Source organism: Pungitius pungitius, chromosome 12 (assembly GCF_949316345.1).
Source record: "Pungitius pungitius chromosome 12, fPunPun2.1, whole genome shotgun sequence".
Taxonomy (NCBI): Eukaryota; Metazoa; Chordata; class Actinopteri; order Perciformes; family Gasterosteidae; genus Pungitius; species Pungitius pungitius.
Window position 1 is genome coordinate 4,872,016 of NC_084911.1, and position 22,871 is coordinate 4,894,886.

Below are 22,871 nucleotides of genomic sequence, written 5' to 3' on the forward strand. Positions count from 1 at the left end.
AAGTGGGATTATGCTGCGAAACACATCACTTTCGTCTAGTTAAAAAATCTTTCTTAGAAGTAAAAAAAAAGTCCTTCTCCTAAGCAAAAAAGAAAAATTAACCTCACACATTGCCCCTTCCCGTTGTTCACGGACGCGCGCAGAAGAGGGAGGGAGCAAACCGGGGGAAGCGGGAGCGCGCTTTACGTGTCTGGTTAGTGGACTGACAGCCAGCTGTGTGGCTACAAAGACAACAACACTCTCCTGGCTTTGCTAAACACAACTAGATTAGTCTTGAGCTGCCGCCGGTCACCATATCTAGTTTACGAAGTGAGGACTCGACGGCGCAAAGGAAAAAAAATCAAAAAACAGTATCATCGGTGGTTTCCGTGCTAACTAGCTAGAAGAGCATTCCTCCAACATGAATCCGATTTGTAGCAGATGTGAACAAGTCGTTTACCCCACGGAAAAAGTGAATTGTCTGGACAAGGTAAGACGAGAACGTCGATTTACTTTCTACGCTTCTTCCACAAAACACCCCCAATACACTGCCTTTTTTTCCTCTACACGCATTCGTGCTTACCTAAAATGACACATTTCACGTGTTTCGGGGGAACTGAATTTAACACCCGGACACGACAGGTATTTCGCTAGCAAGGGAAGCTAACGGCTAGCTCAACGTCTGGAGGGCGACGCCACAGGGGCGCGGAACCGAAACCGATCTACACATTGTCGTGTGAATAACTGCCTACGTTTGACAGAATTTATATACCATTTTTATGAAAATATATATATGTATATTCACCAGACCACGACCCAGGGCTACGAAATCGATGCAGCCCTAAAAAGCAGCGCCTCGCAGTGCTTCCGGCAGCCTGGTTCGGGCCTGCTTTGAAGCAAACCTGATGAATAACGGCAGTTAACGCCTCGAAGCTGCTTTAGAAACTCTTTGATTCCGTAGTCGATGGAGCGGCTCGCCTTTTGAAAATATTAAACAACGACGGGATTTTTCGTACAAAATAATACAGTCGGATAACGACCACGCTTTTTTTGTTTGTTTGTGGGCAGCGTGGACTGATGGAGGCATATCCGTGTCAGATTCACCGGTTAATCCATGTCCGGAATCATTGGTGCAACAGCCTAGATTAGTTTTCAGTCAAAAGCAGTAGCTTAATCTCAGTTGAAGTGCTAATCTCATCAATTGTACCCATAAGGACTGGTGTCACTTATTCACAGGTGAGCTAATATTTGAGAAAACATCGCCCCCCCCCCTCACCTAATGAGCTATAGAGAAGAAAGGTGATTGTAGTTTCATTATTAAATGCTGCTACACTCGTTTTTTACTGGAACTTCTCTACAGGATGGATGTAACACTAGCACATTATCTAAAGTAACATCAGCTCTTGATTATATGCATTATGGCTCGCTGCATGGATGTTGCACCATTACTAATGTTTTCCCAGAGTGCTTTGGACTGGAATTGATTTCTCTCAGAACCCCCCCCCCGACCCCCGACCCTTGAACAAACACGAGTCACGTTAGCACGAGGCGGGTATTGCCACAACTACAGCGTCCGTGTGCTTGGGTATCTGGCTCCAAGCAGAGTTCATTCCAGCAGACGGACACTCCCATAAAACGTGCTCTGTCAGAGGCCTGCCGTGGCGTCTCCCTGCTCTGAACCAAGCAGTGGAGAGCAGTCTGTCTTCGCAGTCTGTCTTCGCAGTCATTCCGCATCAGCGCTCGTACCTTCAGACGCGCCAAAACAACCTCCCCTTTCCCCTCTCTGTGCGAAGCGGCAAAGAGCCCACACCGGCCAGGGATTTTTCAGTTTGCCAGGCTCGCTGAGGTGAAGCCATGGGAACGGCAGGCTTTGACCACTTCTGACCTTTTTTTTTTTTTTTTACCTGGCAGCCTTCATCTACGAACTCCCTTTTGTGGTGTGGAGGGGCTCAGCCACAGAGGCTCGTCTGTCTGCAGCCAAATTCCAGTATAGTAGGGGCTGGGCCCAGCCGAGGAGCGGGCGGGCGGCTGAGCACATGCAAAGACAGGAAGTGAATGTTGGTTGAGGCTCTTGTTCGTGAAGGATTGGCCTTGCGTGGCTCACTGTAATAAAGTAATTGTCGATAGTCAGAGCTACTTATTCGGCTTAGGATCATATCTTTCAGGTTAGCTTTTTCGTGCTGTTGAATTTCAGCCAGTAAAACATTTACCAGTGCCTTGCATATAATTAGTACTCGTAAAACTGGTCACATTTGCCTTAAAGGGGAATGTCTGAGAAGGTCAAATGATTTGTATGTGTAGCTGTTTGATTTTAGAGCTATTCCGAGCACTCAGGAAGTGTGTAAATTGCGAGATTGGTGTAGTGTGGTTGAAGCTATAGTGAAACACTCCTCTCTGCTGGAGTGTCTGTGTGCTTCATTTATCCAGTCGTGTATCCAGTTGTCTGCATATTGCTCGTTGGAATCTCAGAGGGCCTGTTCCTACCTGCAGGTGAAAAGAACAAGTCTGCCTATATCCTTCCAAAAGATGTATTCATATTTAACTGCTAGGAAGCATTGTAACTGGTTCCGGAGTAGTAAACCCGCCACAATGTCAGTGAATATAGTATTTCAGACTATATAAATGATGTGAGAAACCGACTTGATCTGACAGCTCATCATCTAATAAAAACGTATGAAGCAGAAACATTGCTACTGGCTCTTGAGAACGATGCAGTCCGTGAGTGGAGGAGATGGGACAGGTGCAAGGTCATTTTCTTTACATTGGCGTGTGGTTGAAGGCTTTTCAAGAAATCACCTTTACCCTCCAATGTTATGCTAACAATCAATTACAGCAAATGATGAAACGTGTGATATCAACTTTGAAATCTGTTTATCGGTACCGTTTGAGTGGTGGCACTCTTTGGTTCACATCCTTTTGAAATGTTACATGGTGCATTTTCTTTTTTTTAAAATTTAGTTAACAAATTAGCTGCTGTGTTATTTGGCTACGGAGTGTCTGTTTGTAATGTGAGCCTCGATTGTTCTGGTGCCTCTCACTTACAGGAAATAGTTCAGAAACCGATTTAAAGGTCAGAAGAGTACAGTATGCATGTTGTACTCCCAACAGTCTTTGCGATATGAGGTGCTAGTGTCGTGGATGGGTTTTGGATTTTATTTTTAATGTTACATCTTCTATGTTGATCCCAAACTCGTAAACCTCCATTGCCTCGTCTATATTTAGACTGATTTATTCTCAAAGCTGATTCATGTTGTCCAAAGGCCATTGGAGGTGAGGAATCTGTCCAGACACCTCCCTTTGACTCACATTCACCAATGAACATTACACTCAAAATCACTCAAGGTGTCAACTCCATAGTTAGCGGCAAGCTGCTTCTCCTTTTGTGCGTTTTTATTAGAAACGGGAACTAGTGCACGTGTTTTGTTTCTCTCGCTCTCTCAATGTATTGCTGCGTTATTTGTACCAGGACAATAAAACGTTCACTCATTGCTCGGATTGAAATATAAAGTTCATAGAAACGGACAGTTTCATCGAATACAAGCCACACATGACATTTTTGAGCCGAGAAGTTGTAACAAGTTATGACATGACGGAAGTACGTTGGCATTTTGACTCCCATCATTTTGCTCATCTAATCTTTTTTTGACATTAATGTCTCGTTGCAGGGCGGCAGGATGTTTTTTTATTTTTTATTAGGGGCGCATTAGTCTGAAGTGGTTTGGAAGGTTTCTTAAGTGCATACTTTACTCCCACATAGCACGTCTGTGCGTGCTGACCAGCAGCAACGCCCTCGGCTTGTGTAAAAATGAATGGCATCATGTTTGGTTATGATTAACTAGTTTGCTTTTAATGAGTTAATTTGCATTATTAGCCCCAGCCAGATGTTGGCACTGTATCTGTAGGCTTGTACTGCTTACACAAGAATAGTATTTCACAAATAACCTGCTGTGGCTGTGTGGATGTGTTTTAATATATTTCCAGACTTTTGGTTTAAAATGAACCAGAATTGAAAAAGTCATCCAGGTATCTTTAGAGACCCAATCTGCCAGTGGTTTAGCCTGACGTGAATGGCTGCTCATTAGATATTTCTTCCATCAAAAATTACGGAATATAGTCATGTAATTTAATCTGTGTAGAACACTATTCTAGTCTTGGGAATTGTGCATGCCCGGAGTCACCTAGTAGGTACTTATTGATTTGTTCTGTTTACTTTACTTTTGTGTCCTGAAAGGGAGGTGAGGGGAAAGAAGAAAAAGTAAACTTTTCTTTTTCAGAGAGGAACTACATGGATGACCTGATAAAGTACCACTAAACTTTAGGTCGGTCAATGTCTTATGGGATATTTATTAAGTCTCCTCAGCTTACACATTTTTCCTGCCCTATGGAGCGTGAAGAAGCAAAACGTGATTGGAGGGTTAGCCACCCACAACTGTGTGGTTTGAATCCGTTTAGTCTATGACCAAAACAAACTAATCAATCAATGAATACAGCCAAAGATTTAAAACTCCCATGTTCTGTGACTTAACATCACTGTTTTCTTTTGCAATGGAGTTGATTCACTTTACGCAAGACAAAGGAGTATATGTACTGACCCATTTCAAATACCCAAAGTCTGTTTTGTTAAGCTCAGCTGGAGGTCGCGTTCATTGTTTCTAACCTTGTTTGTTTAGCTCACTTTGGTAACCGATATCACGGCTGATAGTTTCGATTTGAAAAACTTAGAATTTAGCTGTTGTTTCTCAAAGGAAATGATGGTTAGGTATATGTGTTGCTGTTTTTATTAGACCAAACAATGTGAAAGATGAGCCCAAATTAGATTTGACATGTAGTAGAGCCACAGGAAGTGGTTGATGGAACCTGCTAGTTTATGAGAGCATGCTCCTGGTCCAACTCCCACGGGCCCTCCCCCCTGTGTGATATGTTTGTATACGTGCTATTTGAAATTGCATTTGGTTCTTATCAAGAGGGAGCTGCAAGGCTTTCTTACTCTTGGTTGGAGTCTTCCCCATCGACACACGCATCATGCACTGAGACATATAACCTACATACAGCCCACTACGCAGTCATTGCTCGCATAGAAACCCACGTACACATCTGCCCTTGAGCTGCACGAATGCAGAAAGACGGTGCTATTTTTTTTATTGGTGGTTTAATTTCTAGGGCTCCGTCTCTGCAGTGTCCTCAATTTACAGCTGACTGCCAAATTGCGCCGTGGCACTCCAGAGCCAGGTTTCTTCCTGGAGCACATGGAGGATGTTTGTCCCTCCCTCGTGTGGGCGTGCATGCGTGTGTGACAGCCTTCATCTACAAACTGTGTAACAAGAAGGCAAATAAAAAGTGTGTTCGGCTTGAACTTTAATGCATACTGTATTCAAGTTCACCTGGTCTGTGTATTTACGTTTATGCCCAAAATGTGGACTCGGGTCATTTCGGTACGTTGTGTGATCTGTGTAATTGTTGTTGCGTCATCCAAGAGGCAGATTGCTGTGAACCCAAAGTCTGTTCACCTGAGAGGTGGTCGTCCATGTAGAATGTGGCTCAGTGGGCATCCCCACTAAGGAACGTGAGTAGGTAAAAGTATATTGTGTAGTAAGGTGGGCGTGTCGGTCTGGTATGCTGCGAGACCTTTTGTCTATAGTTCGGCAGGTCTGTTCCATAGGGTGGACCTGCCTAGTCGATATTATTTTAGGGAACTCTACACGAGGGTCAAAGTCCACGCTCAACTGATGAACTCATCTTTCTCTTGACACCAATTGCTTTCATACTTCTCTATTAGGCCCCAGTCCATCATTATTAGAGATTTGGGGAAAGGAGAAGGTAGATAGCGAATAGTGAGCGGAGAATATATAACTTGTATACCAATAACATTTTTGCCTCAAAGGCTACTTTTCAATTAACCAAGTCATGCAAGCGAGTACTAGTGGTAACCAAACAGAACAATGGCTCTATATACCGTAGCCGCAAAACAAGTCGATATTAAAAAAAAGACGACAACAAGCCGCTCATCTTTCATAAGCGAGGGAACAGTCACAACCATTCGATACATTCTCGGTCATTAACTTACACAGACAACTTGCCCTGATTGGAGTTGGCACAGGTTGCTTTTGAATGAAATTGAAATGTGTCTTTTAGTACGCAAGGATCGCTAATTAGTTTTCCGACCGCTCCTGTGGTCGACTGCACATTCGTGGTGACCTGACTTGATTTAAAAAAAAAAATCCACAGGCACTCCCATGGCAATCACCCGAACTATTGGGCGCCCCTGAACTAGAACGTGTTCATGCAAAGATGGCAGCCACCAAACTTGCAGAAGCCAGAAAAATATAATCTGCCTGCATTATGTTGTTTGCAAAGGGATTTGGCGTTGCAGCACAACCCAGAACAATGGCAACTGAGCCGTGGAAAGAGCAACACAACCCGTCCATCTGCAGCTCCCTCGGGCCGCGTTCGGGACGTGGTCGTATGAGGAGCGCTTGGCTGCTGATCACAGAGCCCAGGCTCGGCCTCTTCTAGTATCCCTAGGTACAATATTGCTGGCTCACATCTACAAACACCCATGTCAAACAATAACCCACTCGTGCCTCTTATCCTGGGTGGTCCCTTACATCCACACAGAGCAGACAAGACCGTTCGGAATACTCCCCTGACGCTTAATTCTTGTTCGATAATGGAAGGAAATGAAAGGTGTGTTTGAGTACATACTCTTATCAATGTACCTTCCATCCGTCTGCAGATTTCAGTTTAGTTCAGACTCTGTTAACATTGTGTTAATTCCTTTCCAGCTCTTTATCAGTGCTGTAACGCATGCTATATCATCTGCAACTGTATCAGTGCATGCAGATTGATTTTTCTGTCTGTAGTTCTTGAGAAGAAACTGAAGTTGTGAGTGAAGTATTGACAAAGTGATAGGTGGTACGAATTTAGCAGTTTAATCCTCCGCTTTGAATCTATAAAACATATATATTTTTTAAGAACAGTGTTTTCCCTAGGTTTGCAACTTTTGGGGTTGTAGTTGTCAGACAAATGGTCCAGCCGAAGGGGGGTAGTACAGTGGGTAGGGCTGTATTATTTGGGCAAAACGGCCAGCAGTCAGACAAACGGCGTATTAGTTGGCCGAACGGGGTAGTCACTCGGGTGCTCTCTGCCCCGCTACTGCGAGCGCCACGCGTCGATGTGGAAGTGCCGTGTGGGAAAAATACATAAAATACAAAAAACAAATAAACATTTTTTAAATATTATTATTTGGGGAGAATTGCACATGTTCTCAGGGGGTGTTATAATGCTAGAGGAAACACTGAAGATTAGTGCTTTTGTGTGCGGGCAATGTGAGCGCGAGAGGGATGGCATGGCGCCCTGAGGCCATGTTCATAAGGACGCTCTCGTTCTTACCCTCTTTCCCTCCCTCTCCTTTCTTTGGACTCCCTTTGCTCGGCAGGAGCAGCCAGATCATTGCTTCGCTCTAGTGTTTTCTCTTCTTTACCCTCCCCTTCCTCTTGCACTCTCCAGCTCCTCCCATTCATATATCCTCCCTCCTTCCAGTTTCTCTCTGTCTCCAATCGTGACTCCATCCATCCATCTTCGAACCCTCAGGCTTCAGATCAGCCCTGTGCCAGAAAAGAAAAAGAGGGGGAAGGCGTAGTAAGTCAGATTTGAGTGGTGGGAGAAATGGGGCGTGGCCTCTTATCAAGATGGAAAGTGCCGGTGCAGATGGGCTTTCAGACTAATTACTGCCTCTGTTGTTGAATATACTGGTAATTCTGCACCCTGAGCTGAGAGCAACACAGGTGTGGAACCGCATGTCACCAGATTGGATGGCAAAAATGCAGATGTGTGCTTGGCCATCGCAAAGTTTGCATTTCCTTCCTTAATTCTCACAGCAGTGAAACTAGTCTCATCGCCTTATAAAAAAAAACCAAATCCAATAAGCTAGCAAAAGGGGGCGTGGGCTTCTTTGTAATTGTTCAATGACAGGACACAAGCTACTGTGTTTCCACACCTTCACTTTTTTCAGTCTTTCAGTCTCTCTCCAGGACCTCAGGGGAATAAAAATAGTTCTGGGCCGTAAATTTTGACTTCCCAGATAAGGTGAAACAAATGTCTTTAAATCGCTCCCTTAACATGTTTGTGTCTTGTGTTTCTGACAGTACTGGCATAAAGGATGCTTCAGCTGCGAGATCTGCAAAATGACTCTAAACATGAAGAATTACAAAGGCTTTGGGAAGAAACCATACTGCAATGCGTAAGTTGTCCCCAAATCATCATTCTTGTGTATGTTTTTTTTCCTTTTAATGTTTGTATGCTCCGCTGTTTTAGTCTGCATCACTCAATCACTGATTTGTGTGTGAGGGCATAATCGTGCTCTGTCCTTCGCTCTGTTTATCAGTGACTATTCCAGCTCCCCCACTCTCTCAGAAAAGGACTGTGTGCTGTGGGAAAATGCTTCCTTTCCTCCTCGGAGGCTGGAGGGGGGGTGGGGGGATAGGGTAGAGGGAGGGAGGGGTCAACAAAGGAAATTCCTAAAGTTCCTTTACAGTGACACAGGCGGACAAAAACTAGCATGTCCACTCACGCCCCAGAACAAACTCGCACACTAAAGGCTCATCAGGCATCCTTAGGATCTGCCATGACTTATAATAATTTTCCCCAATTTTTTGTGCACCTGTTACTAGCGTTGCCATTCAAGAAACAATTTCCTGAACTTAATCGGAACTTTTATTTTTGCACTGCAAAGATGCATTGATATCTTGGCATTGCAAAATTCCCATCACACAATTCATTTTTCTCTGTAGTTGATACACCGCCAACTCTTTGTCACCACGTTTTTAACCTGCGAAGAAAAGAAAAAGCCAAGATTAAAGATTACTCGCTGAATTTGATGGGCCGAAAACTTGACACACATGCAAATCCTATCTAGGTTAACCAAATGTGTTAATCTGTTTCTGGAGTACACTCCCAGGTGAATGTCCTCCCGTGTACGCTTTAAAAATATGCACCAGGCCTTTTCTCTGTACAGGTTTTGTAGAAAGAAGCCACACCACCTGTGTGTGGGCCTGATTATATATGTGTAGTCATTTAAAATATTGTTTACTGTAAACACTTCTGTCCTTAAATCTCACTCACCCTGACCCTTCTTCCATTCTTTTAAACTCTCTTTAAGGTGTTAATTGCCTACAGCAGGTGTCAGTCTGCCGTTCGATTTGGCTTCTTTTCCCCTTCATGTCTCTGCTCTCTCTGGACCGAAGCCCTTCAGAGCCGCTTTATTATCCCTCTTTCCATTTGTTTGAGACGAGCCTTGTTTGAGTAAACGCCATCAGTTCAAGAGTCTACCGTTTCAGGAAAGGAATGCAGGCCGTGTTCTGTCATTATTCCGTGGGATAGCTACTTTATCATTACTCCTCTATATTTATCCTCGGTAATTGATATAGGCGTTGTTTGTTTTCACTGTACTTCCCACCCATCGCTTCCCTGAGAGCCTCATTCCTGATTAGATGTTGTAGAGTCACTGGGAGGGGGATTGTGGGAGATTTAGGAGCGCAGATAAGTGGACATAAAGAATCTTCATTTGCCCAGAGGACTGTGGGAGCATTTGTTGGGACGCCGCCTTAAAGGAATTAAACCATAAATGTGATGACACAAATGTCTTGAATTAGTATTCTCATTCCCAATGCCTGCAGTTCTTCATCCATTAAACACCACCTTAAATCTTTTGTAATAACCACTCTAAATTAAAATCCTTTTGACATTGTGGCAGTATGCTGCCCTGTGTGTTGGTCTGTGAGAAAAGCGCTTTCTTATTTGAAATCTAAATGAGCAAAGATCTTGGAGAACAATGGTTCTGCCGGTCCCTGTATGGCAGTCAACACCTAAACACAGCACTTCTCTCCCGTTACAAATTTTTCCATGAGCCTTCTGTCCAGATTTGACAGGAAGGTGACATTTTTCTGCTGCAATGATTCACTACAACCTTTCCAGGTCTCACAGGGTCAAGCTGGCATCCACTTCTCCTGGTTCCACGATGCGAACAGGCCTCTCCTCCTGCACAGTAGGCAGTTTGTGTGTGTGATTACAAATGAGTGACCCCCGCTCCAGCAGTACCTACTGCCCTCCATTTTGTTTGTTGAGGGAGTGACCCTCTTTAGCATCACAGCGCTAACTGAGTTTGTGCATGTTACCCACTCTCGTCTGTGACTTGTCACCTCGTTATACAACCTGATGGATGGATGAGTGTTCTTGTGACTCACTTATAAACGGGCAAGAACATATGAGTGTCAGTAACACAAACACACACACACACACACACACACACACACATACTAGATCCTATTGAGTCACCAGGCTTTTATCTTCAACCTTGTGTATTTGCATAGCAATTTAGTGACCCTAAGCGCAAGGACAGTTTCCAAATACACGTTAAAGATGACTGCAGTGCTGTTATGGAGACGCAGCTTTGGGGGGGGTTGTTTCACAGGCTGTCGATGCTCTGAAAGGAAGTGTGTTCACACCACAAACTACACACCCTATTCAGAAGAAAAGATGTATATGTAAGAGACATCCCCCTTCAGAAAGAGGAAGAGGCACTTCTTGAATAATGCACTTAAAATGGCAAAATGTATTGCTGTTGGTGAGTTAATTTGGACTTATTTAAATGAGTTATGCTTTTTGGCAACTACAATCTTCCCAATTCTTTATTTTTTACATTCATTAATCACAGAACAAAGGCTAATTCTGTTTTGTTGATGTTGTTGAGGAAACAGACATATTGCCTGTATGGTTTACCCAGCGGCAGATATTTTTGAGGTCACCAGGCAGCCTGAGGCTGGCTGGGAGTTGTAGTTCATATGAGCCGTAAGCAATGAGGCCTCTTCTTTTCTTTTTCTTTTGCGCTGCCCTAAGGATCTCTGAACCAGCACCCCCCCCCCCCCCCCCCCCATTATTTGTGAACCCGAAGGCTACTTGTGCACAGACGCCTCCGGTGTATTCAAAGCAGTGACTTGTGCACACATGCGTAAGCGTACGTATACGTAAGCACGCCATGATGAACGGCTTTGGGAAGGATGCTGGGTGTGCAGCATGTTTTTGGATACCTGTATATATTTTATGTTTTGAAGTGTCAGGCCCATCATTTTGTCCCAAACGGGAGTCTTTGACCGTCAAACATTCCCAGAATCCATTCAGAAAACTGACATCACCCCCACGCTCTGCAGAGAGGGGCTGCCTTTGACATCATTCAAACTCTACTGAGAAGCATGGAACGCTTTTTCCACACCTGCTGTGGCTCTCCTCCAAAACTCTGCAACCTTCGGGCACTCCTCCCTCCCCACCCTCACAGCTCCTGCCTGCACGTCCTTTTGCTCAGGCTACCTGGGCTCCCACTGATGGACGATTGTTTGTAAGACTGACGTGCTTTTTGTCTACAGGGGCTCCTAACTCAACCCCAGGACCACCTTGATTAACACATGCCCCCACTGTGGGGCTACAGACTGCGCACTGCTTGAGTGATGCTCATGATTTTTCTCTTTAGAGTCTAGACTTCAGAGTCTTGATGAGAGCCAGAGTGAAAGCTGACATCGGTGTGTTTACTATGTTGACAGTGACGTGTTTTTTTTTTTCCTTCTGTCAGACACTATCCCAGGACACACTTCACCGCTGTGGCCGACACTCCAGAGAACCGCCGCCTCAAAGAGCAGAGCAAGATACAGAGCCAGGTATCTCCCTCTCCGTCTGTCTGTCAATGTTAGCAGCAACTCCAGCTTTGACAGTTTGTTCACATTTTGCTATTGTTTCTCAAAAAAAGGGAATGAAAAAAAATGTGCTTAATTTGTAAAGCCTGACTTGAATTAAGTCAATTTCTAGGTGAAATAATCAGTATAATTTAAGTTTATCTATTACGATAACCATATGCTTGTGGTTTGTAAATTGACCTTACATGTCAAGCATCAAATGAATTCACAATGGACAAGGAAGGGCCTTGCAACAGAGAACTGGGATTAGCGATGGCTATTATTTGAGTTTTTGCCTTTTAAAAAACCCACACAAACCAGAGATGGGGACTCGAGTTGGAGACTCGGACTCGAGTCGCACACACAGTGACTTCAGACTCGACTCGGACTCGAGCTTTGGGACTCGTGAACAATGTTTAATTTTAGGAAAAATCTGATGAGCTCGCTATATCGCTCCCTCCGTTAGCTGCCTACTTAACACGTACATTGACACATATTGCTGGCTGCGCACGCGCGGCCACACACGAGAAAGATGTCGAATGCCGCTGCTGGGTGGCGCTGACGGGAAGGCGGGGGTGCCGCTGGTGCCGCTGGCGGTCCGACCGACGGTTCGCTGACGTCGGGACGTATGCACTCCAGCGGCGGACCGTTTACTCTCCTTTAACTGTCTCTGTTCTGCTCACTGAAGCAAAACAATACGTGGACAAAAAATATCAGAGCCAAGAGCAGCGAGTGTAGTCAACTACTGCTGCTAACACATCCCGTCAGACCAGGATTATTTATTTATATCCGTTCATGAACTTTTCTCCTTGTTACCCTGGTAACCGCTGTCATTACAGACGGTTGCGTCGATTCTTACTGCGAAAATCTACGTACTTCCGGTTTAGCGGGTACGCTTCGTATTTTCATTTTATGGAAAAAACCACAAAAAAAACATTGAGTAAAGGAGGAGTAAAAAGTTGTTGGTATGTTTTTTTTTTACGGTAAAAGGGACGTTGATAAGAGATGGGGACTCGAGTTGGAGACTCGGACTCGAGTGCGACTCGAGTCGCACACACGGTGACTTCAGACTCGACTTCAGACTCGTCCTCGAAAGACTTCAGACTCGACTCGGACTCGAGCTTTGGGACTCGTGAGCATCTCTGACACAAACACACATAAATTGACTGTATTAAAAGGCCAATTTTAAATATATTTGCTTTTTAAAGTATCCTATGGATACAAAAAACGTGGCATCAAACTGAACTATGAACAATATATTGACTAGCTATCAACGGTATACCTATATACATTTTTTGAAAACCACACACTACAGCACCTCTAAATAGCATTTACGCACCTCTAAATTCCCTACGCCTTGTATTGTTGTAAAATCATAAATCTGTCATTTTAAGACACCTAAGACTATATTTTAATATGTTATATATATATATATATATATATATATAAACCCTGTAGTCTGCATCATTTTCATCTGCGCTGCTCTGGATAGGTTTGATAGAGGTAGAGGTATAATTGTGAAAACCAACTGACTGTATGTTCGCTTTCTGGATAAACTGCCTTTGACATTATGTTTGTTGGTAAACATGTGGCAGACAGCTGTCTATCAGGTTTCCCTTATTCGTTAGGCAGAATAACTTCTCTATCGGTGTGATGTGATCACTAAAGTAACCAGAGAGGAAGCCAAATGATGCCTTTTTAAATGTTTTATAAAGTAGTTTTTTTTATTACTATTCAGTAAGAATAAAAAGCACCCCTTCACGCAATTTTGAGCCTCATTAATCTTGAAAGCCTGTGAAATACCAGAGGGACTGATGTAGTGTTCTGGAGGGTGGAAGGGGTGAAGGAGAGGCTTGTTTTCTTTAGTAGGAGAGTGTTGTCCACAGCGCACCAAACAAAGCACATCCCTCGTCCGTGTCAAACACTACGAATGAGTCTGGGGTGTGACAAGGGTTTTGCAGAGTATTGGGGTGGGGTCAGTGGTCATGTGGGGAGGGTGTAACCATGGGATTGAGGGACAGATGGTGTTTGTCTCCATGGATTGTACATCAACATTCTCCCAAAAAACAACACACAATGCCAATATTAAGACATTAAGCTGATGCTTTATAATGGCCACTAGCCTGAGGAGTAGATGAGTAACGCACACATTTCTTTATGGTGTGACTGAGGGATTTGTGTTGCCATAAATTCAGATGAGCTTTTTCTCTTCAGCCGTTGTGTGGTCGTATATGTTAGTTCAGGGAACTATGATTTCCCACATAAAATAAAACTTTTAACAGAGGTAGATTTCTATTCATGATAAAGTGATGCAGCTTAAAGTAATGTAGTCCTCTCCTGTAAATGCCGACAGTAACTGAATTTAAAAAGTAGCTGATTGTGACGCTAATCAGTATCGTTTTGAAAGAAAGGGTCATTGTGAAAGAACTTCCTGTTAAGCTAGAGGTTATTTGGTGTTTCAACATTGTGTGAAAGTTTTCCCACTTTATGTCTTTAGAAATTCATAAAAACGTTCATTATGAGTGCGTTTTTTGTCAGCGTCTATAAGTTGAACTTTTCTGTGGAGAACTGGCCGTCCAACACCACCTCCTGCGTTGCTACGGGAACCCTATTGCTATGGTAGCAGGGTAGAGGTTTGTCACACCTCGTAACCAGACTTTGTGGCGGAAACTGAAAGAAACATGTCAGAGGGAACCTGAAAGAATCTTTAGGGAATAAATTGGGGATGAGGAAAGGGACCGCATTGAGGCGTACATGAGTGAGGGGGGGGGGGGGGAGAGACGGGAAGGCATCAACACACAGAAAGAGAGGAAGGGTGGAGGGCGAAGGAGGAAGAGATAAAAGTAAATCCCCAGAGGAAGTAAAGCTAGAGGAATGCAAATGGCAGCAGAGAGAAGGATTTCTAATGAGAAAAAGCTCCAGCTCTACGCAGCGACTGCCTGTTCATTCAGTGAAATATGAATGAATGAAAGAAAGAAAAGGGGGCACAGCGCGAAGGCAGTGTGGGTGGGGAAAGAAACCAGCGGTGTGATTGGAGGAGGAAAAAACTGTTGCACAGACTTCTAAAAGACAAAGGAGATGGACTAAAATAAAAAACAGGGGGAGGATCACACACTGACTGATGGGAGCGAGGACGCAACACGATTGAGTCAAGGCCACATTAATCTCCTCCTTGACTTATCTGCGCGGACCGAGACCAGTGTATAATTTCCCATGGAATGAGGATCAGCCACAGTTCTCACCCTATTTCTCAGTGGACGTCAGTGCAGTCAGTGCTGACTGCACATATGAGCCACGCACGCACAAGCTGAATCACAAACATGTCATCACAAGGCGTTTTGAGGAGGAGTGTGTGAGACACACACACACACACACACACACACACACACACACACACACACACACACACACACACTAAAGGAGCGCTTTGCCCATTGTAATGTCAGATACTCATCGGCCGCTGCATGGGCTGGACGTTTCCGTCTCCGCTCCTAGGGTCAGGATAGGGCGGGCAGGTTGTAAAAATACACCCACTGTCACACTCTACCTCTCATTATGACCATATATGGTTCCTACCACGTCCTGCATACACAGCCTTCACTGCTCCACAAGCAGGAAGTGAACGTCACCACAAAAGACAAGGCGATATACGCCGGGCTAACCTTACTTTGCTTGCACTCAACAAACCACACAAATGCTTATTTACTTCAGGAACTTTTATTAACTCAATGAAAAGGTGATTTTGTTTTTAATTGCGTGTAGGATTAAAATTGTATACTATTGACAAAGTAAATGATTAACACAAGCAAAACAATTGCATGGAAAATATTGACTCTTCAAGTTTTTTTTTTTTTTAACCATGTATGTACTACTGCTGTAAATTATCTACTGTGTTAATAACAATATAGGTCTGAGCATCTATATAATCTTTGTGGAATATATTGAATTGTGTCACTGGTTGGCCCTGCATGTGTTTAAGTCCTAACAAGAAATGTGTTTTTTTTTTTTTTTTGCAGGTTCACTACAGGGAGGATTTTGAGAAGAATAAAGGGAAAGGTTTCAGCGTGGTTGCAGACACGCCAGAGATGCAGAGAATCAAGAAATCGCAGGATCAAATCAGCAATGTAAGTGTCCACAACACAGTCACCATGTCAACTAACTGACCCATCCACCTGTGTCCTACATGGTAACGGGAGAGCTCCTACCTTTTCAGGGTTTTAAAAAGTAGTGTTGTTTTCCCCGTTTACATGACTATTCTTTCTTTGCCAATATTAAATTGATATTTTTCCCTGAGGAGGATAATTGGTCTGTATAAAGGATATTTGAACGGCTGCTGAAATCACAGCTTTACCGCTGACTTCATTGGGGTCATGCATATCTGGTGCATAGTTTTACTTTGTGTTGCACGAAGCCCACCGTGACTTAGTGAGATTGGCTGCACCTTCTTCCTCTCAGTGAAGAGAGCTTCACTGGATCAAGATCTCAAGTTGTTTAATGATTTGTATATTGTTGTTAATGTTTTTCATCCTTTCACTTGGTCACTGACTTCAGTAAATGTCAAGCTTCCTAATTTATAGCAGTGAAATTCTCGCCACATGGATGATTATTCCCCGCTATCCCTCAGCTCCACTTATTGATTCGCCACTGCTCTGTAAATACAGAGCGGCGCTGAAGAACGCCATGCTGTGTTTACATTGGTACCTCAGACTGAAAGTAGTTTTTTTTTTTTTTACACTGCAAAGCGGACTTCATTTCATTTAACCAGTGCACTGGCCTTTGCTAATTGCATTATTAGCGTGGCGGGTGATGGTTAATCACTGCTTTCATGTACGATCAGGGGCATTTGAAAGACGAGTAGAGCCACACACGCACATTACGTGGGCTTATGGGTGCTCACACAGGAGCCACATCAAGATGTGGGCATTGAAGCGGGAAGGATTGGGGCGCATTGTGAAGTGTTTTCAGTCAAGAGTGACTGCAAATTAGTGCGTCACTCGGAGCTCCACACAGGAAAACACTGTGATGAGCACGGAGTCTTTCACCCTTGGTTTTCTTCCATGGACGCTGAGTAACAAACAAGTCTACTCCAAGCCTTCAACTCTGATTTCTGTTGACTGATCTTTCGTTCTTATCTTTTTGCTTCTTTACTCTGCCATGACACATGACACTTTCCGCCATTTCCCGTCACCTTCCTCTCGTCAAGCAGCAAGGATTGTAAAGCGCGGTAGTTCGGTTCAGTGGCAGCCGGGGCACTTTGTGTGCGTGAGCGCACACACACACACCATCTGTTCGACGTGCCTTCAAAACAAACCAAAATAATCTCCCTCACACACACACTCACTTAGCATATTGCACTTGAAAAGAGTGAGTGTTCTCTCCACTGTCCTTGCACAAATGCACAGTCATCCCGACCGGGCCGCGAACACACATCTCTCCACCGCCAACAGCACAGTGGGCTCTTTTGAGCGAGGACACAATCGGGCTTGTAAATGTGGACTGAGACACTGAGTCGGCCTGGTAACAAGGGGGACGGGTTATAGAGTCCCGTCATGGAGCGCTCACTCTGTTTCACTTTCATCACAGGGACCTTGTTTCATGTTGAGCTGAACGTTGAATGCTGCCTTTGTCACACTGGCTGGAGAGCTTGGCGGTTTTAAACTCTTACTGCAGAAATTGCAGCACAGGAGCTTCTTGTTGATTTACTTTTTTTTTCTTTTTTTTTTTTTTTTTTTTTAAGTAGGCAAGCGGTTAAGCTAGTTGGTTCACTTTTTGTCACCTGCTCTTCCTGGTGTGGTCTTTATAGGGAAATGGGCCTACGGTCAGACAAGGACTTGAGTCAGAGGATATTTTAGGTTAGGAATGTAGACCATAAGACGGGAAATGGTGTATTTCTAATCCTCAGGCCGTGGCGATCTATTGAGAATCAATGTGAATGGCATCTACAAAGCAAAGCACAAGTGTTACGAGCAAACATACCCCATCAAATCCTAAATGAAGTTCCAGAAAAATAAACATGATATCCCAAAATGACCTGAATTATTTCAAACAATGTAAACAAAGATGAATAGAGCCCAAAGAAGTGGTTTCCTAATCCTAACACACAATGTTCTTTTTGAAGATGAGAAAGATATGGATGTCTTTTTGATTGACAATACTTCACACCTGACTGAAATTAATTTAAAGCTATAAGGCAAGGATGAGTTATTTTTTCATAAAATGAAGTGCTTTGATTAAAGTTAAATTAATCAAAAACTCTTAGTAAAGTGTTTTTCATTAAATCCAGCCTTATTAACATTTATTAATAGAATATTCATAAATCATCCAGTTTAATTTGACATCTGGCAATAAATAGCATTGAGATATTATTCAATTTGATTTAAGTCTGTTGTTACAGACGTTGATGCAACTGCAAGCCGACATCAATACACATGGCCCTAGATCCCAGCGTCCTCGGCCTCGCTGAATTTCAACTGAGTTTTAGTTCACTTTTTCTCACCTCTGTTGCTCTTCCTTATGCAACAATGAGCTCTCACTACTTCCTGCTCGTCAGATGTCATTTCCTCTCGGGCGAATAGCTGCTTCCAGCGGCGTAGCTTGCACAGAGTGCGCCCGAGCTACCGCTGCTAACGCAAGTGGCTGGAGAGCCAGCAGGCGACCTCTGGTGGATATAAACTGCACTACACCCGGGGACGTCTTCCTAGAAAAGATTCCCACCTGAAGTCTAAAGGCCCTCACGTCGACATGCATGCGCTCGTTACCTTTTAACGTGACCTCACGTGACCTGTTTGTCTGTTGCAGATAAAGTACCATGAGGAATTTGACAAGAAGAAGACTATGGGAGTAGATCTCCCACCCATGCAGCCGAGCAACGCCAGCCAAGGTATTCCTTTTATAAACTTAGTTCATACAATTTTTGTTGGTCACTGATCACTACAGTTTTAGAAGCTGTAAAATGAGGGAGCCGTAAAACAAAAGAGTAGGTAGCAGAAGAGCTGAGAAACTTTCTAAAACATCACGGATCACCCAAATAAAAAGTATATAAGACTCACAAATACCACCTGTATCACTTGATACTAAGGGAAGTGGGAAAATGCGTTGGCAATCTGATCCCAGTTTCTGGCGCCGCTCCTATCAATCCATTTAGCTCTACATAGTTCTACTAATGTATAATCTTTCAAGATCCGGCTGTTTGTATTTCACAGACGTGACTTGCACTTAAGCACCAAACGGCTAGGTTGTGTAAAATGGAGATTCAGAGTCCCTGGAAGCACGTCTTGTCTTGCCATGTTTTTAAATCCCTCCCTCTACAGAAAAGTGAATGCAGACGTACCAACGGGCTTTGACGTTAAGATGCATTCATTTCAAATGGCTTGAAACCTAATTCTTCTCCCCACGACAATAGTCACATTGTCTCCGTGTCAGTGTCTTCTGAGGAAAGGGAAGCATCAAACAAATGTGTAGCTGACTCATCATCCCCCCCCCTCTTTTCTGTCCGTTCCACCAGCCGCTTACCAGCAGCCTGCAGCCGCTAAGAACTTCAACTATGATCCCGTTCCTGAACCAGTGCAGGCCGCCGCCCCTCCTCCCAGTACAGGGGTAAGTTCGCCCCGAACCTTTAACATGAAGTCACGCGGCCTTCCGCTCTGCACAATTTCTGCTGCCGGGAAACGGTGGCACCTGGGGGGGGGGGTAAGGTTTTCTCCGAGAAATGACTAAACTACTCACTGTGGTCCACAGAAGCGGTACCGGGCCGTGTATGACTACGTCGCGGCCGATGACGACGAGGTGTCCTTCGTGGACGGAGACGTGATCGCAGACGTGCAGCAGATCGACGAGGGCTGGATGTACGGCCGCGTGGAGCGCACCGGCAGTCTGGGCATGCTGCCCTCCAACTACGTGGAGGCCATCTGAGCCAGCAAGCAAGCAAGCGAGGGAGGTGGGGGGGGGGGGGGGAATTAAAAGGGAGGGTAAAGAAAAATGAAGTAGAGAGGGAGGAAAGGAAAAGCCCAGTGCCATCTCATCTTAACGCCGCTTTCTCTTTATTTTACTCTTGTTCCTGAATCTGTCCTGTGAGACCCTGAACGCCACTCCCATCCCCTTCTCTGGTCTCTCCTCACTGCTCCAACACAGAAGCCCTTTACCTGTCTGTCCTTCTGTCCGTCTGCCTCTTTGACCGTTTGTCTGTGCTGGGGTCTGTCCCTGTTTTTGGATGTTTGTCATCCTCTGTTTTTCCAAACCTGGCTCTACTCACAAGTGCTGTCACGAGGGGAAAAAAAATTAAAGTCTTAAAAGGTTCATCGCAGTATGCCGTGTTCACAGCTCCATTCTAGCTACAGCGCTTGCAATCCTAGCAATATATCCTGCAAAAATATATCAAGAAAAAGAAAAATGTAAAAAGCTCTTCTCCCCCTACGGGTCAGTCGTCACAGCCACAGAAATTGTTCTGCGGAGAAAATAAGTTTAACGTGTGGTTGGGTATGGCATTTATTTTATAGGTTTTTTTGTTTTCATTTTTCAGCGTAATCTTGGCCAGACTGGAAATGCAGTGTAGAATCTCAGTCTATCAGAACGAAGCTTGAAATATTTGACTTGTGTACATTCCTTTAACCTCTCACAGTGTTGCTGTTGCACCAGACAGTCATCATTCCTAACAGAGGGGTTTTTAATATATTTATAGATAGACACACACGCACATCTCACCATTGTGTGCTGGAAGAGGCTCCCTGGCCTGGTTCATTGTAGTGAAACTGGAATGGTAGCCTAACTGAAGAGCATCTTCTGTCTGCCGTGGCCTTTGCTCAGGCAGCGCAGGAGGGATCAGGGAGAAGTTAGGGGACATTATCGGTCTGTCTCTTGCAGCCACACTGAATACGTCACCTCAGTCGGTGCGGATGTTTCGTATGTACGCCATTTATTCCTGTTTCTTGTGGTCTGAATGCCTTCCGCCAGAGAATCCCAAAGTTATGGTGATGAAGGTTAAACTGTCTGGAGAAAGGAGATGGAAACAGTTCAAGCCCCCCCCCCCCACCCCCTTGCTGCAAAATCACCAAGAAAACATGTTCATAGAAGAGAAGGCCAAGCACAGTTCTAGATTGTGAATCCTTTTTTTAACATCTTAAATTCATTCCACTAGTTTTCGCGTCTTTATTTTCCATTTAATGTGAGAAATTGTTAAATCCATGGCTGTGGTAAATCTCATTCTCATGCTGTTCTTCCTTTGCCTTTCTTGTTGTAAGATGATGATGATTATTATTTTTCAAAACTGTATTAAATAAATAAACCAGCAACTCAGTTTATGAACCAAGGCCGGCGTGTTTGTCTAGACTTGTGCAGTCGCAGTATTTCATCAGTTGTACGATTTTAAACTCGGCGTTTTCATGTGGACACAGTGGCGGCATCTCGGGCCCGTTTCTGATCAGCGGATCTCTGAAGCTGTTAATCTAAGAAAGGATAATGTTACAGAATGGCATTTAAAAAACAAAATTGTACTTCATTTTATACTCGGCCCTTTTTAGTAAAGCCAGGCCTGTCACCTGTCTGTCAGTGCAGAGCCATTTCCTTATGACCGGTGAGCCCCCAAATAATATTTTTTTTTGTATGTTTAACCAGTCAATCTGCTAAAATTTAGCCGTATTTGGTTGGTGGTGGTTGCTATGGTGACGGTTGGTTTATAAACACAAGATCAAGCATTATTGTTGCTGGCTATTAAACAGAAATACTGTATCATTCCTTCATTGTAGATGCTGTCTTTCTGTGAGGAGGATGTGTATTCAATTTTTTTTAAGTATATTTGACCATTTTTCATTGGTGTAAATGAGGTCATTGTCCCCCCCTTTGTTTCATTCTCCCGTGATGCACCGTGACATCACGCACATGAGCGATCAGGGCGTTTTTAATGTGTGGAGGGGAAATGTTCAGCTTTATTAAAAGAAACAATTCTCTCACTGTGTAGCTAGATGTTGTACAATTATATGTATCATAAAGGTAAGTTAGGGGGCAATGTTTTTACAGCTCATGGTGCTCTGGGAAGCGGTTTGCCTTCAGATTAAAGTAGTTTGTTTTTGGTGAATGTGGTTTAGGGGAAATGGGGACAATAAATTGTGACTGTGCTGATCACTGAATTGGAAACCAGTAGGATAATAGCTTTGCAAAGCAAAACAAAGTGCGTTTGCCTGTATTTTGCATTTACCGCTACTTAACAGGACACATGTATTGGCAGAACAGACGCCACATAGGAAAGCTGTTCTAGAGCTCACGGTTGTGTTCCACTTGGTTAAACTGGAGAGTTGGTCACAAGTGAAATGATTGTTGTTCCTGGTTTGTCATTTACTTTGATAAGGACGCAGCTCCCACTGTTACTTACTGCAGATTACATACAATTCAGACTCTTCCACCTCAACGGTGTTTATTTTAACTGTTGGTGATCTGGTTCACCAAAAAAAAAAAAATTAAAGTGGGCAGTGTTGTTTAAGTATGACTAGTGTTTGTGAGGGGGGGGGGGTGATGGTGGTGATCTGATGCCCTCAATCTCCCAGGCAGTGAGGCAGGGCAAGTTGTTCGTCTGACCTGGTTATTAGTCAGGGGGTTGACCTCTTAGCACCAAATACCGCTCGTCTTCTCTGGCATCGCTCATCTACTGAGTAGTGACTTCATATCTTGACCCCATTTCCATTCCGTCTGTCTAGTATCCTGCGCCCCCCCCCCCACCCTCCCCCTTTCCTCGCTGAGATCATTGTATGCTCCTGCACTTCTGAATCATTCCCTGCTCCTATGATACTGGTTACATACTGTAGACTTTGCGGAGTGAAATCATGTAATCCACAATCAGGTTTAAAATTCCGACAGGTTTTGTGCATTCCACCGTTAAATTGTTTTTGTTTTTTTTGTATAATTTTTTTGTTTTTTTAAATAAACAAATAAAGACAGCATATGCTCATTGACATAGATGTGTATTCAAAGCTCATTCTGAATACATAGTCACAATCAAGGACCTGATATCATCTCCTGTTACTTCAAATTGTACTTATGATTCTGACAATTCAATAAAATGTCTTTTTTTTTCTCAAGTTTTTGTTATTATTGAGACTAATGTTGAACAGCAGTGTGGAGGGACACATTCGGGGCCATTTCCCAACATCCCACCCTCTGCATTTTACATGAAACCCTTCACCT

The 22,871-nt window shown here is 43.9% G+C and overlaps 1 protein-coding gene across 1 annotated transcript; it reads left to right on the forward strand.

The window, feature by feature from the left end:
• Nucleotides 1-167: 167 nt before the first annotated feature.
• Nucleotides 168-22,765, forward strand: lasp1 (LIM and SH3 protein 1). The gene is made up of 7 exons (XM_037475662.2): nt 168-469; nt 8,124-8,218; nt 11,600-11,684; nt 15,716-15,823; nt 18,498-18,579; nt 19,204-19,295; nt 19,437-22,765. Exons 1-7 carry the CDS (start codon nt 401-403, stop codon nt 19,608-19,610), a joined length of 705 nt encoding a protein of 234 aa, XP_037331559.1. The 5' UTR covers nt 168-400; the 3' UTR covers nt 19,611-22,765.
• The last annotated feature ends 106 nt before the right edge of the window (nt 22,766-22,871 follow it).